Source organism: Alternaria alternata (genome assembly GCF_001642055.1).
Source record: "Alternaria alternata strain SRC1lrK2f unplaced genomic scaffold CC77scaffold_1, whole genome shotgun sequence".
In the NCBI taxonomy this organism is placed as follows: Eukaryota; Fungi; Ascomycota; class Dothideomycetes; order Pleosporales; family Pleosporaceae; genus Alternaria; species Alternaria alternata.
The window spans coordinates 194629-208655 of NW_017306190.1; the positions used below are offsets into that span (position 1 = coordinate 194629).

The 14027-nt window shown below is 52.0% G+C and overlaps 7 protein-coding genes across 7 annotated transcripts; 5 read left to right on the forward strand and 2 right to left on the reverse strand.

Annotated features, from left to right (window-relative positions):
* The first annotated feature begins 205 nt into the window (after positions 1–205).
* CC77DRAFT_2775 (hypothetical protein) lies at positions 206–595 on the forward strand. The gene has a single exon (XM_018530981.1). The coding sequence runs from the start codon at positions 314–316 to the stop codon at positions 557–559; it is 246 nt and encodes an 81-aa protein (XP_018391134.1). The 5' UTR covers positions 206–313; the 3' UTR covers positions 560–595.
* An 882-nt stretch (positions 596–1477) lies between these two features.
* CC77DRAFT_2778 (hypothetical protein) lies at positions 1478–3508 on the forward strand. The gene is made up of 4 exons (XM_018530982.1): positions 1478–1853; positions 1909–2475; positions 2532–3002; positions 3092–3508. Exons 1-4 carry the CDS (start codon positions 1701–1703, stop codon positions 3197–3199), a joined length of 1299 nt encoding a protein of 432 aa, XP_018391135.1. The 5' UTR covers positions 1478–1700; the 3' UTR covers positions 3200–3508.
* Positions 3509–3553: 45 nt separating this feature from the next.
* Positions 3554–5077, reverse strand: CC77DRAFT_977836 (Lipoyl synthase). Its single transcript, XM_018535982.1, has 2 exons — positions 4073–5077; positions 3554–4021 (listed from the first exon to the last, which is right to left on the reverse strand). Exons 1-2 carry the CDS (start codon positions 5031–5033, stop codon positions 3732–3734), a joined length of 1251 nt encoding a protein of 416 aa, XP_018391136.1. The 5' UTR covers positions 5034–5077; the 3' UTR covers positions 3554–3731.
* A 141-nt stretch (positions 5078–5218) lies between these two features.
* Positions 5219–8464, forward strand: CC77DRAFT_951656 (coatomer subunit gamma). The gene is made up of 4 exons (XM_018535391.1): positions 5219–5524; positions 5582–6306; positions 6356–8081; positions 8141–8464. The coding sequence occupies exons 1-4, from the start codon at positions 5458–5460 to the stop codon at positions 8371–8373; spliced, it is 2751 nt and encodes a 916-aa protein (XP_018391137.1). The 5' UTR covers positions 5219–5457; the 3' UTR covers positions 8374–8464.
* On the reverse strand, positions 8461–10127 carry CC77DRAFT_951659 (SET domain-containing protein). Its single transcript, XM_018535392.1, has 3 exons — positions 9926–10127; positions 9671–9861; positions 8461–9616 (listed from the first exon to the last, which is right to left on the reverse strand). The coding sequence occupies exons 2-3, from the start codon at positions 9809–9811 to the stop codon at positions 8540–8542; spliced, it is 1218 nt and encodes a 405-aa protein (XP_018391138.1). The 5' UTR covers positions 9812–9861; positions 9926–10127; the 3' UTR covers positions 8461–8539.
* A 137-nt stretch (positions 10128–10264) lies between these two features.
* Positions 10265–11187, forward strand: CC77DRAFT_1003776 (ubiquinone biosynthesis protein coq4, mitochondrial; the record flags this gene model as incomplete). The annotated part of the gene is made up of 2 exons (XM_018523225.1): positions 10265–10475; positions 10529–11187. 2 exons carry the CDS (start codon positions 10265–10267, stop codon positions 11185–11187), a joined length of 870 nt encoding a protein of 289 aa, XP_018391139.1.
* Positions 11188–11316: 129 nt separating this feature from the next.
* CC77DRAFT_2801 (hypothetical protein) lies at positions 11317–13607 on the forward strand. The gene is made up of 3 exons (XM_018530997.1): positions 11317–11589; positions 11642–11689; positions 11740–13607. Exons 1-3 carry the CDS (start codon positions 11446–11448, stop codon positions 13549–13551), a joined length of 2004 nt encoding a protein of 667 aa, XP_018391140.1. The 5' UTR covers positions 11317–11445; the 3' UTR covers positions 13552–13607.
* The last annotated feature ends 420 nt before the right edge of the window (positions 13608–14027 follow it).

Genomic DNA, 14027 nt, shown 5'->3' on the forward strand with positions numbered 1-14027 from the left:
ATCCCGATAATTTCGACTTGTTATCCAGCCCTGGACTTTTATAGCGCGTGCTATCTCCATAGCGCTGCTTCAATCTGCAAGAACCCCAGCAAAGCATCGCGTGTCTTCAATCAGCAGTGCACGAACGCGGATAAATCTAAACAACTGCACGCTAGCAGACGTCGAGGAACGGCTCATTCGAAGCGCTAGAGGTCCATCTTTCCATGCAGAGTGGCAGGTTACAATATCGCTGCATCTGGGCCGGGTTTACTTCTGTATCTGCTCATCCCTCGCGTATGGATTGCAGCTCAATGCGGCTAGCCGTCCGTCCCGCATGCCATCCTTCCCGTCAAGCACCATCTCCTCGTGCAGCCTCAGTCTCCACTTATCTCATCTGCGATACGCCGCGGCTAACTCACAATCTATTTGCACCTGGGGCTGTCAAACTTTTGACAATATCTCTGCTCAGCCTAAGCGTTCAGACGGTCCGACGGCTTGCCACACGTATGCAGGCGTGAAAGATGAAGGCAAACTGTCACCCACGGATTGTAAGGAGCAGAGTTTACACTGTTTTCTTTGACTAGAAGCTGTACTTTTGCTTTCGGAAAGGTTTGTGCAAACCCTTATCTCTCGTTCCCGCTCAGGTGGTATCTATCCCGTGGAGCGTACTCGAGTACACACCATCACGGCCTTCACGCTCACTTTTTCCACTCGGCATTGGAAATGTGTTCCCATGTGCCGATGCGCGGTTTCACCCGCAGGGCTGCCCCCCGAGACCATGCCGCCGTGGATTAGGGGCGAAACAAGCCGTTTGGGGTCGCAACGCAACCTGATGTCATGTTGTATCTCGATGTTACACATCCTGACAACCGCGAGACCATCTATGGAGCAGTGTAGGAGTTCTCAGACACGACTCACATTTCTAAAGGAAGCTATCACAACAAGAATCTTGATGTCACTTGCTGTCTGAAAAGCGTACTAGCTTTCTTTCTGAGCAACAGACGAGCTACCGTTCTGTTTCTCGCTAGCGGTTAGGTGGATATGGAGAACATCCGGTCTGTACTGCCGCTACAGTTAGACTCAGACGTTATATACTTGCTCAAAGTACCAGGTGTATTCAACGAGCGTCCAAGGCCACTTGTCGTTTTTGTCTACAGGTCGTCTAGTCATAGCTGCAAGCGGTTCGCCCTAGAAGCCTTTAGCCGTCGCCCCCAGATCCTAGCCGCCTGTACCTGGTCGATTAAGAGCGCTCTCTACAACCGTTCCTGGGTCTAGGCATAGTACATCTTGTCAATTGTGCATGTGCAAATAGCCTCGCCTCCCACGCCGCGGGCGCGTGTGCGATGATATGTATCCTTGGGCCCTGGATCTTTACAAGCCCTCGTGCCCTCAGTTCTCTTCTCTACTGTTACATTCCTTTCAGAGAGCTCTCGTAGCATTCACTAGTCGCGACTCACTCGCCAGTTGGTCGAGTGACCATCCTTTACAGTCCTTGACCCATTTTTTCCTGATCAACTCTCTTTTACTGCGAGTCATCTTCATACATTCTTTCGAGCATAAATACACGTCTTTGAGCCTTCTCAACATCGTCAGCCCCTCTCCCTCTCTATCCAAACACTTTAGGTGGACTTTCGGCACTCAAGCGAAACCGCGTTCGTACCTGCACTAGCCCGCGCCACAGCCACGTAGCACAGTAGCGCGCCACTAGCGACATCATAAGGATGCGCGCCGCCAACATGCTCGCGGGAGTAACATCGTTACTCTCGTTCTCCACTCTTGTACAAGCCGTTGCAATCCCGCAAGGTACCAACTACAACATGACGACTAGTTCGGCTGTTTCAGGTTACAAAAACGTTGCCTACTTTGTCAATTGGGTTTGTTCGCTAGCCTGAGTGTATGTAGGAGAGGTTCGTCTGACAACATGTGCAGGCTATTTATGGTCGCGCATACAACCCTCAGGACCTTCCTGGTGAAGAGCTTACCCATGTTCTCTACGCCTTTGCCGATGTTCGCGATACTGGCGAGGTCTTCCTGACGGATACTTGGTCCGACACTGACAAGCACTATGTGAATGACTCGTGGAACGATGTTGGCACCAACGTCTATGGATGCGCCAAGCAGTTGTTCCTCCAGAAGAAGCGCAACCGCAAGTTAAAGGTGCTACTATCGATCGGCGGATGGACTTACTCTGCCCATTTTGCCCAGCCTGCGTCGACCGCCCAGGGCCGAGCCACATTCGCGAGCAGCGCTGTCGAGATTCTAAAGAACCTGGGCTTCGACGGACTTGACATCGATTGGGAGTACCCGTCGAATGAAGCCCAGGCCAACAACATGGTTCTCCTTCTCCAGGAAACTCGTCGGGCTCTCGATGCGTACTCTGCACAGTATGCCCCTGGGCAGCACTTGCTCCTGACTGTTGCTTCACCGGCAGGCCCCACCAATTACAACAAGATGAAACTTGGAGCCATGGACCAGTACCTTGATTTCTGGAACTTGGTAAAATACCCCCCCTACTCATCCAGTCGCGCTAATTGCTAACGACGAGTGTTTAGATGGCTTATGATTATGCTGGATCCTGGGATACGAATGCTGGCCACCAGGCTAATGTGCAGCCTTCTTCTTCCAACCCAACCAGCACGCCCTTCAGTACCGCCAAAGCAATCGACGACTACGTCGCCGCCGGCGTACCCGCTGCAAAAATCGTCCTCGGCATGCCCCTGTACGGCCGTTCTTTTGAAAACACCGACGGCCCTGGCACCCCATTTTCGGGCATCGGCCAAGGTACCTGGGAACAAGGCGTGTATGACTATAAGAAGCTTCCACTAGATGGCTGCCAGGTCAAGACAGATGACAGCATCACTGCTAGCTGGTGCTACGACCCGACCAAGAGGGTCATGGTCACTTACGATACGCCTGACATCATCGCTAAGAAAAGCCAGTTCATCCTCGGAAGAGGACTCGGTGGTGGCATGTGGTGGGAGAGCTCGAGCGATAAGCCGGGAGACGCGAGTTTGATCTCGACGGTAAGTGTCTTTTGTCTCTTTTATTCTTCGTAGCCCCCCTTGTATGTGCCCCTGTGTATAGAGAGACATGGACTAATTGGCCGGTGTAGTTTGTGAAAACAATTGGTGGTGTCGATAGATTGGATCAGTCGGCCAACTTGCTCAACTTCCCAGAGAGTAAATACCAGAATTTGCGCGAGGGCATGCCGAACAACTAGCGGGCCGTCCTGTGGTCGTGATGGTGGCGGCGGCGGTAGTGCTGCTGCTGTGTCAACGTCTGCAAGATACGGAAAGGTCGCTTTTTGTGAGAAATTGGCCAAAGGGAATTGGATTAGTTCTTCCCCTTCTTTTTTTTTGTGAAGGCTCTGAGCTTTCTGTACATACGACAATCGTTCATTTCTTTCTTTAGGGTGGTAGACGGCCGAACGGCGTTTGTGGGGCTAGAGGGAGACTGGTTTATGGTTGGGCGAGAGGCCAATAGAATATGGCTCGTATATACGGTTTTATGAATCCATTGTTTTCGAAGATTAGTCACGTCAAAGCTTGACCGTGAAGGACAACAAGAATGCATTGTCATGTATAACACCATTTGAACTATGCTGGGATTGGAGACGGCCCAAATTATTTACGTGGTCGAAGTAAAGTGTTGTACATTGCACAGCCTGGTTGAAGCAGGCTCCTACTCAGGATCGAGTTGAGGTAGTCCTGAATGTCGCAGTAAGGCTATAACCTATTCCCGCACCTCTATATCTACAATGTCTTGCTAGTTTCCTCTGCAGCACTGAGATCTGCGACTTCACCCTTTCCCGCATTGCCTAATCTCCGCTTCTTCAGAACGTTCTCGATAAAGGCCTCGCCTGCTTTGTAACTTGAGCGCACGAGCGGACCGGAGGCGCAGTACAGGAAACCCATATCGAGAGCGCGCTGGCGCCAGAGCTCAAACCTGTCGGGGGTGACGTAGTCGTGGACGGCCATATGGCGCTTGGTGGGTCGCATGTATTGGCCAAAGGTTACTACGTCGACATTGTTTGCGCGGAGTTCTGTATGCATATTAGTTTAGTCTGCTTATACACTGGATGGTGCGAACATACCCCTCAACGCATGCCATAGGTCCTCGTCCGTCTCGCCCAAGCCCAACATCATACTGGTCTTGGTGATAAGCTCCGGTCGTGCCTCCTTGGCCGATCGCAACACGTCCAGACTCTGCCTAAACTTGGCCCTCCGATCACGGACAAACGGTGTGAGGCGTTCGGTCGTTTCGATGTTGTGCGCAAAGACGTCGACACCACTTCGCGCAACTACCTTGGCCATCTCCAGATTGCCTCCGTAGTCACCACCCAACAACTCGACAAGCTGTGTTGGGTTCTTTTGCTTGATCTTCATAATGGTCTCGGCGATGTGATGCGCTCCGGAATCTGCAAGATCGTCTCGATCAACCACTGTGATGACGACGTAACCCAGCCCCCACCTCCGCAACGCTTCAGCTGTGTTTTCTGGTTCGTGGGGATCCAGCGGTGGGGGTGCTTTGGATGTCTTTACGGCGCAGAAGCGACATCCTCGTGTGCATGTGTCTCCCATGAGCATGATTGTCGCAGTCGCCGCACTCTTTGAGCTTCCGCCCCAACAATCGGAAATGTTGGGACATCTTGCCTCCTCGCAGACTGTGGCTAGGTTCAGCCCTCGCAGGTCTTTCTTAATTTGCTTGTAGTTCTGGTTTGCGTTTGAGGGTATTGGCGTCCTCAGCCACTCGGGAAGTCGTGTGATGGTCTTCTTGCGGCCTTCTGGGCCTACCTGCACCGTCTTGATCTCGTATGCTTCGGCGGGGGAGAGGGGCGCCTCGGGGTTGACAAAGTCGCCGAACGATGGGCCGGCATTCAGTGTATCGCTGAAAGACGTCGCTGGCCGTGATCGCTTTGTGGGTGCTTCGGGTGCTGCGGTTTGCGGCGTATCGGAGGTCGTGGCAAAAGTTCTAAGCGGCGTCCTGGAGCGAGGGACAGTCTTTAATGTGGACGGGGAGAAGAGACATCGCGAGCGTGGTATTGAGGCTGCCATTATCGCGTATGTGTGAATGTGAAAGAAGAAAAAAAAGAAGAAGAGGGAGAGCGAGTGAGCAAGTGTGTCGAGTCTATGTTGGAGGGCAGAGCCTTGAATACCCGCACCGCATTGAGTTGCGCATTCCGAGCGCCAAGACCTGGAACATGCAAGAGCAGCCCACACGGCGACATCCCTGCAGGTGGACTCCCTCGCGCTGGTCGAGGGCATCTTCAACGTCGCCAATTCAAGACGGCCAGGCAATCAACACTGCGACTTACCCCCGACACCCCCACGTCTCCGCACCCACCAGTTCCAATTGCAAGGCGGCATTTGGACACATTTACACACGCCGTCGCAAAAGGCCACGTTAGGCGGAGGAAGAGCGGGACAAGTTTACACACCTGCGGAGAGAGCTAGCCGTTCGGAGCTGCACTACAACACCATGGACAAGAAGCACGAGGATGCTGGCGGCGTCGCCCAGATTGACAAGACGTCCGTGTTCCAAGAAGGTAGGGCGACTGTCACTGAGACCATAGGCTGGCGGGGGGAAAGCTGACCTTGTCCAGCACGAGTATTCAACCAGAGCCCTATATCGCCCAGGAAATGTAGAGTGATCCTGACCAAGCTGGCCCTGCTGCTCTTCACCGGGGAGAGCTGGGGACGGCAGGAAGCCACAACCCTCTTCTTTGGCATATCGAAGCTGTTCCAGAACAAGGATGCCTCGCTCCGCCAGATGGTCTACCTGGTCATCAAGGAGCTCGCTGGCTCCGCCGACGATGTTATCATGGTCACCTCCTCCATAATGAAGGACACATCCGTCGGCAGCGACGTCGTATACCGCCCCAACGCCATCCGCGCCCTCTGCCGCGTCATCGACGCCTCTACCGTGCAGGCCATCGAGCGTCTCGTCAAGACGTGCATAGTCGACAAGAACCCCTCCGTGTCCTCGGCCGCCCTCGTCTCGTCGTACCATCTTCTCCCAGTCGCCAAGGATGTCGTTCGAAGATGGCAGTCCGAGGCTGCGGAAGCTGCGTCTGGAAGCAAGTCGGGTGGAGGTTTCTTGGGAGGATTCGGAGGAGGCTCGCATAGCGCCCTGCAGGCCAGCACAAACTACATGACACAGTACCATGCAATTGGTCTCCTCTACCAAATGCGCTCCGGCGACAGGATGAGCTTGGTCAAGATGGTGCAGCAATACTCGGCTGCTGGCGTCGTCAAGAGCCCTGCTGCTACCGTCTTGCTGGTCAGACTGGCTGCTAAGCTCGCTGAAGAGGACCCGAACCTACGCAAGGTAAATCTTAGTCGCTTCATAGGGAAAGACTTACTAACACCCATCGCAGCCCATGATGCAACTTCTCGACGGCTGGTTGCGCCACAAGTCGGAAATGGTCAACTTCGAAGCTGCAAAGGCCATCTGCGACATGCGCGATGTCACCGATGCCGAACTCGTACAAGCCGTTCACGTCCTCCAGCTCTTCCTCACGTCCCCTCGCTCCGTCACCAAGTTTGCCGCCCTTCGCATCTTGTCGCAAATGGCTTCCTTCAAGCCGGATGCTGTCCGATCATGCAACCAAGACATCGAATCGCTCATCACAAACTCGAACCGCAGTATCGCAACTTTCGCCATTACTACACTCCTCAAGACGGGCAACGAGTCTTCAGTTGACAGACTGATGAAGCAGATTACAGGCTTCATGGCTGAGATTACTGACGAGTTCAAAGTCACCATTGTAGAAGCTGTCCGAACGCTGGCACTGAAGTTCAAGGCGAAGCAGTCTGGATTCCTTGCTTTCCTCAGTGGCATCCTGCGCGACGAAGGTGGTTACGAGTTCAAGCGATCTGTTGTGGAGGCCATCATGGATCTCATCCGCTTCGTACCCGAGGCCAAGGAAGATGCGCTTGCTACCCTGTGCGAGTTCATCGAAGATTGCGAGTTCACCAAGCTCGCCGTCAGGATTCTTTTCGTTCTTGGACGCGAGGGCCCCTCAACACCCCACCCCACCAAGTACATTCGCTACATCTACAACCGCGTAGTCTTGGAGAATGCCATCGTTAGGGCTGCCGCAACCTCTGCTCTTTCCAAGTTTGGCGTTGGACAGAAGGACCCTGAAATCAAGAAGTCGGTCCACGTTCTCCTCACAAGGTGTCTCGATGATGTTGATGACGAGGTCCGTGATCGAGCTGCGCTTAGCCTTCGTTTGATGGACCAGGAAGACGACGACATGGCTGTCAGCTTCATTCGCAACGACTCGATGTTCTCGCTCCCTGTACTAGAGCACCAGTTGGCTATGTACGTCAGCTCGGATTCCCGTGATACCTTCGAGACAGCCTTCGACATCACTAAGATCCCAACCGTTTCACGTGAACAAGCAGATGCGGCGGATCTTACCAAGAAGACCGAAGGCGCTACTCCAACACTCAAGGCGCCCAGCGCGGCCAAAGCACCATCAAAGGCGGGTGCCGATGCCGCCGCAAGCGCAGCATCAAATGCTCAGAAATACGCTACAGAACTGCAAAAGATTCCAGAGTTGGCAGCGCACGGTGGTGTGCTCAAATCAAGCGACGTCGTCGAACTTACAGAATCCGAGACCGAATACGTCGTCACTGCCATTAAGCACATTTTCAAGGATCACATTGTCATCCAATATGACATCAAGAACACTCTTGAGGACACCGTATTGACAGATGTGGAGATGGTTGTCACACCAGAGGATGATGGAGACGTGCAATTAGAAGAAGAATTCGTTATCCCAGCGCCCAAGCTCGCCACCAACGAGCCCGGTACCGTTTACGTATCCTTCAAGCGCTTGGAGACCGAGTCGCAATTCATCGCCGCCAGCTTCACCAACGTACTCAAGTTCACAAGCAAGGAGATCGATCCAAGTACGAACGAACCAGAGGAAGGCGATGGATACCCAGACGAGTATCAGGTTGAGGATCTGTACCTCACCGGTGCTGACTACGTTGTTCCGGCATATGCAGGCAGCTTCGATAACGTTTGGGATCAGTCGAATGGCGATTCGGCAACCGAGACATTGCAGTTGGGTAACATGAAGAGCATATCAGGTACGTCATTTATGTTACAAGCTATCTCTAATGGCGAGCACACGACTGACAGTTTACAGATGCAACTGAGCAACTTACCAAGACACTCTCCCTCCAACCTCTCGAAGGTACAGACGTCACTCTGTCAACTTCAACACATACTCTCAAGCTTTACGGCAAGACCATCACAGGCGGCAAGGTTGCTGCGATGGTGCGGATGGCCTTCAGTGCTAAGACTGGTGTGACGATGAAGATTGACGTAAGGAGCGAGGAAGAAGGTGTCGCTGCATTGGTCGTAGGTAGCGTGGCGTAGGTGATGGTAGGCCGAGATTTGTTTAGTAGCGTGTCTTGAAAGCGTAAAAGGTCAACGGGCTTCTTAGTAGAACTCTTGATATGCACAGCTCAATGATCATAAATGTTATATGTTGACGGGATCGACCAACAAGCGCCCTGAACTACTAAATCTCCTCTGCAATTCTCTACCTTGTAAGTGCTTCGATGGCCTTGTTCACGACACTCCGTATTTGTTTCCATCTCTTCATCAAGGTCTCCTTCTGGCCTTCCGCAAGCTCATGCTCATTTTCTTCACCCAAATCCAGATCCTCAACTTCCTCCAAGGTATCCACTATCTCCCTCGAGTACTTGGTCAACACATCCGCCAGGTACTTATTCAACCTCGCCTGATCCCTCGCTCCATCATCATCCCCAGACACAAACGCCGAATACCTCCTCGAATCCAGAACCAAAAGTCTAAGGACAGCCTGCGTCCTGTAACACACCGTCTCCTCTTTCCCTGCACCAAACAACGTGTAGTTACCGTAGAACCCATCTTCTTTCAGCGCATCCACTTGCTGCTTGTCCAACAACGGGGCCAAGACGTGATCCAAAGGCAAAGAGTCATGAACGTTTTGGTCCAAGATGAATCCGTATTCCACAAGGAGGAAGTCGTTTGTGTGGGGACCATATGTCACAAACACCTCCTCGCCAGCAGAGTATGGTCGGTCGGCGGTTACGGAGTAACCCTGGCTGTCGTGTTGGGGATGACACCCGTTGTCTGAGTGGTTGAAGTAGTCGATGAGCGGACACATGCAGTAGCAGTCGTCTGCGGTCAATTTCGGGCGCCGTTTAGGTAAGCGAGGGTGTGCGTTGGGCAGGTCGGGATACTCCCAGTAGAAAGTTCGAGTATTTACTATCAACCAGGTGTACGTGTAGAGGGACTTGGTGATGGAAGGAGGTAGATGGGTGGAATGGGTGGCCCAGTCTTTTTCTAGGTTTGCACGCTGTTTGGCGAGGAGCGTTTTGCAGGCGGGTGGCAGGAGAGACTGGAGGGAAGACGGGTAGTGGATTGGCATGGTGGATTTGAAATCTTGCTGCGTGGGCCAGACGTCTTGCCAGAGGTGGTAGGAGTGCGGTTCCTGGCCACTATACCATAGGGATAGGGATGCTGCGAGTTTTCCGTGAACAGTGGTATTTTCCGGAAGCTTGAAGGCGTGGATGGAAGGTAGGGCGACATGAACGAGTGATTTGTTGGAGACGTGCACTAACTTGTCTCCTTTCTTGATGATTTAGTTGAGAGTTGAGTGGTGGATAATTCGAGAAGGGGGACTGACTTTGATGTCTTTTGCTGCTACGATACCCATTCCTCGTCCGCTGAAGCGTGCTGGAGCGATTCCATTTATTTCAACCCCATTCGACTTGGCCCAGTCGACAAACTGGGTGTGTTGTTCACCAGGGTCTAGTGCTGCAGTCATGGCTGCAGTGAAGAATTCTGAAACTTCCCAGCTTGATGTGCGAATACAATCTTGGAAATTGTCAGTGGTCAGATCTAGAGGGAACATTTTGACTGGAAGTACGGAATGCCATACTGAAGATTCCCAATAAAGTTTGCTGTACAACCAGTGTTCAGTCTGCCTAGGTACAAATTGCTTTATGCCGGATCAAGGTCTAAGCTGTTGAACAAGCAGCCTCAGTAATACGACGGTAGATGACAGTGGCAATTGCAAGTGTATGTTAGCTCATCGATGGCGTAGCAATGGATGGCGCAATTGTCTTTTTTCAGAAGTCAAAGAAAGAGTCATGATTGACATACTTTTGGTGTGGCTGGTGGCATGTGGCGTATCGATAAGATTGCATCATGTCATCAGCTCAGAACGATGCCAGCCAGCTTTCCTACGCCTCACCCAATTCTTCATAGACACGCGCAAATGGCAAGAAATGTGCGAATACATCAGCTCCAGAAGCTGACGTCGCACCCATCGTTCCAGGCGTCTTCGTTTGTACAGCCATCCCGCTGCTTTTCAGTCCTCAATCGCCCTCCGCCCAAGTATGAGGGCCACATACCACTAACACGCGTGGAAAGATTAGGGCTGGCAATAGGTTCAGGTCTTGGAAGCTTCTTGGACCCCCGGAGAGGAGGTGAGATGAGATCCAGAGATTTCACATCAGCGTGCGCTGCTTACACAAGTCAGATCTCATCGCATCCTTTGGTGAAGCGACTGCACAGCCCTACTTCATATACAAGCTTCGCGATCGCATGCTCCTGAACCCAACTGGCCGACGAATACTACGCGACCGACCGCGATTGACATCCACCTCGCTTGACATCCCCCGCCTTCGCAACCTACCGCCGAACACACTGGGCTATGCGTATGCTGCATGGCTTGACCGCGAAGGCGTCTCTCCAGATACGCGGGCGGCAGTACAATACATAGATGACGAGGAGTGCGCATATGTCATGCAACGATATCGCGAGTGTCATGACTTCTACCACGCTCTGGTAGGACTACCCGTCTTCCGTGAGGGCGAAGTTGCTCTGAAAGCATTCGAATTCGCAAACACTGGCCTGCCCATGACTGGCTTGGCTGTATTCAGCGCCTTCACCTTGAAGAAGGCTGAATGGAGACGTTTCTGGGACGTCTATGGACCATGGGCTACAAGGAATGGCGCACAAAGTGCCGACGTGATCAACATCTACTGGGAGGAAGAACTAGAAACAGATATTGACGATTTAAGAGCTAGGTTAGGCATTGAGAAGCCACCGGATCTACGAGCTATGCGCAAGGCTGAACGTGAAGCGCGCAAGAAAGAGAAAGAAGCCAAAGAGAACATGGCACGGGCTGCCGTATGAAGCAACATAAATGTACATTATCGTGTAAAAACGAACCGACACACGTCGTAAATTTAGCCTGTCAATTGTGCAGGATAAGTCTAATGCAGGTTATTCGCTCGAAGTAGGAGGCAACACAAAGATGCGGGGTCTCCACACGGGACGGAACCCGCAAGCCGGATCACCCACTCCGGACGGCCATTTCCTATGAATGCGGCCCACTCACAACCATGCATCTAGTCTGCTTCCTACAACAATATCCGATTAACGGATGCTGTCATGGCTGAGAAACGGAAGCATGATGAAATGGTTGGATCAGACCAGTCACGACTACCACCAAATGATGGCCGCCCGTCCACAAGCCCAGTGGATGATAGTCTGGCTATCGTCGAGAACTACCCCAGAAAACGTATAGCGATAGCCGTGGGTCGACATTGCTTCTTACTTCGTTACATGGTTTACTCATACTTTTTAGTGCAACGTCTGTAGATTCCGGAAGACTCGCTGTGACGCTCAGAAACCGGTTAGTGAGACGAAATTTGCTTTGCACGTACCGCTCATTGACAGTTATAGTCATGTGGCTTTTGTACTGAGCTTGGAATTGAATGTACTTATCGAAAACCAACAGTCGGCGACCGGACGAAACCAGTTGGTCCCTCACCAGAAGCTTGGTCAAGCATTGAAAGACGACTGGCACAAGTTGAAGCCAGACTGGATTCTACGCAGCAATGTGTACATGGATCCGCCGCGCTCTCTCCTAACACGTCTACTCATAGCGACATATACCCTCCACCGGAGCCTACATCTCGACACTCAAGCGCCAATAGAATGGCCATCGAGATGGTCAACAATACCACCGTGTCCATTACATCGGTCGGCACACCAGTGTCATATGACTTCGCTTACCGGCAGACAAGCACCGAAGGCAAGACCCCAAGACCTAGTCTCACAACTTTCCGCGCGCCTCCATACATCCACGTAGAGAGTTGGGACTACACAGCTGACTTTTACGATGACGAGATCCTGGCTGGTGAACGACTAGCCGATCAATGTGATGCAGTCATATTGCGTCCAGCGGACTTATCGCGACGAACTTGCCGGCGACTCCAACAGTCGTTTGTGGAGAACTTCCTTCGTTGGACACCAATCTTCGACCAACAAACGTGTATCAGCGCGCTTGAACAAGGAGACTCGGATAGTTTTGCATCATCCGATGCACCGACATGCCTAGCCTTTTTGATCTTGGCCCTTGGTGCTATCTCTGAAGATAGAAATAATAATTCAGACAACCTCACACCTGGACTGGAGTACTTTGCACGTGGCTCAAGAATTCTCGAGCATTTGTCGCTTCGTATCGGCAATCTGGCCACCCTTCAGTGTCGGATCCTGCAAGCTTCGTACTTCAAGTTTGCTATTAGACCTTTACAGACATGGAATTCTATTACGCAAGCAGCGCGTGATTGCATGCATATCCTGTCATCCAGAATAATGCAGCGATACAATCCTTCCGATCAAGAAGCATTCAATCGAGCGTTTTGGGCTTGTTCCACAATACTCCATGAGCTCGAGGCAACATGTAAGATGCATCCCATCGGACTGCGCCATTTCCACGAATTAGTTCCGCTTCCCCAGTTCGAAGAGGAAGATTCGGGCTTCTATTTCTTTCTAGCGCAAATTAGCCTCAGAAAGTTCTTGACACAGACCCTTGAAGTGGTTGGGTATTTTACAGGACAGGTCATATTTGCACCTGTTGTCATTGGCGAGTTGCGCAAACAAGTACGCGAATGGTACGATCATCTACCTTCAGTCGTCCAATTCCCCATCGATTCGACGCCGCTGTTTGACTCTAGGAAATCTTTTCTGCGAGTTCAGTATATCGCTTTACACGTAGTGCTTGGCTGGCCATCAGTGCTCAAGATACTGGAAGTTAGTGAAGAGGAGGCTGGCGCTCAAGACCACGAAACGATAGTGGTCACAAGGGATCACGCGCGACACTGCATAAAGAGTTCAGCCTTGCTTCTAAGTATAGCAGACGAGCAGCTCATCGGAAGGAAGATGGGAACGCACTTCACATTATATCCAACATTTGCGTGCTTTGCAACTCTCCTTATTGCATTCGACCACCCGGCTCTCGCCTTCATCGAAGAGACTAAGCAGGAGCAGCATATCCGGAACGGATACGATGTACTGCGACCATGGGCCCACCTTCCCCTCATTCGACGGGGACTGGAAAGGGCACGCATCTTAATGCAGCAGAACAATCTCGCGCACATATTCCACACATACGCGGATGAATTACCTCAAAATGCATCTGGTTTTAGTCCACCAGTAGCAACGAGTCACGACTGGAGATCTCCGCGTGCCGGGTTCACCATGAAACCATGATAGCCGCCTGGACCCTTAGATGGCATCTGAGTTCCCCTGTAGGATGACCGATCAGATTGCAGTACGGCACGAATGAGGGAATCCCACTGGCGCGAACCGTGCCGCAAAGACGTCATGCTAATCGGAAGATATGCACCATAGCCGGTATACACGTTCGGCCCGAACCCTTGTCACAAGCATCCAGTATGGCTGATTCCTTCGATTCTTTATCTGTTCCATCAGGGCGCCCTGCGGATGGATCCGAACAAACAGGATTGCTTCTAGACCACATGACGCCCATTGACTGCAGTCATATTCCGATGCAGCACCGTTGATCTACAGTCCAGGATCATCGCTATGTGCGGGACTCCTCGATCGCGCTTTCATTCCGCGTCTACGAACAAGCGACAGTGGAGATTCCTTGCAATTTCGTGCTTGAGCAGCCATCACGGGCATTACTACGAGTATCTGGAGTTGGGTGCAAGACTTGAGAATTA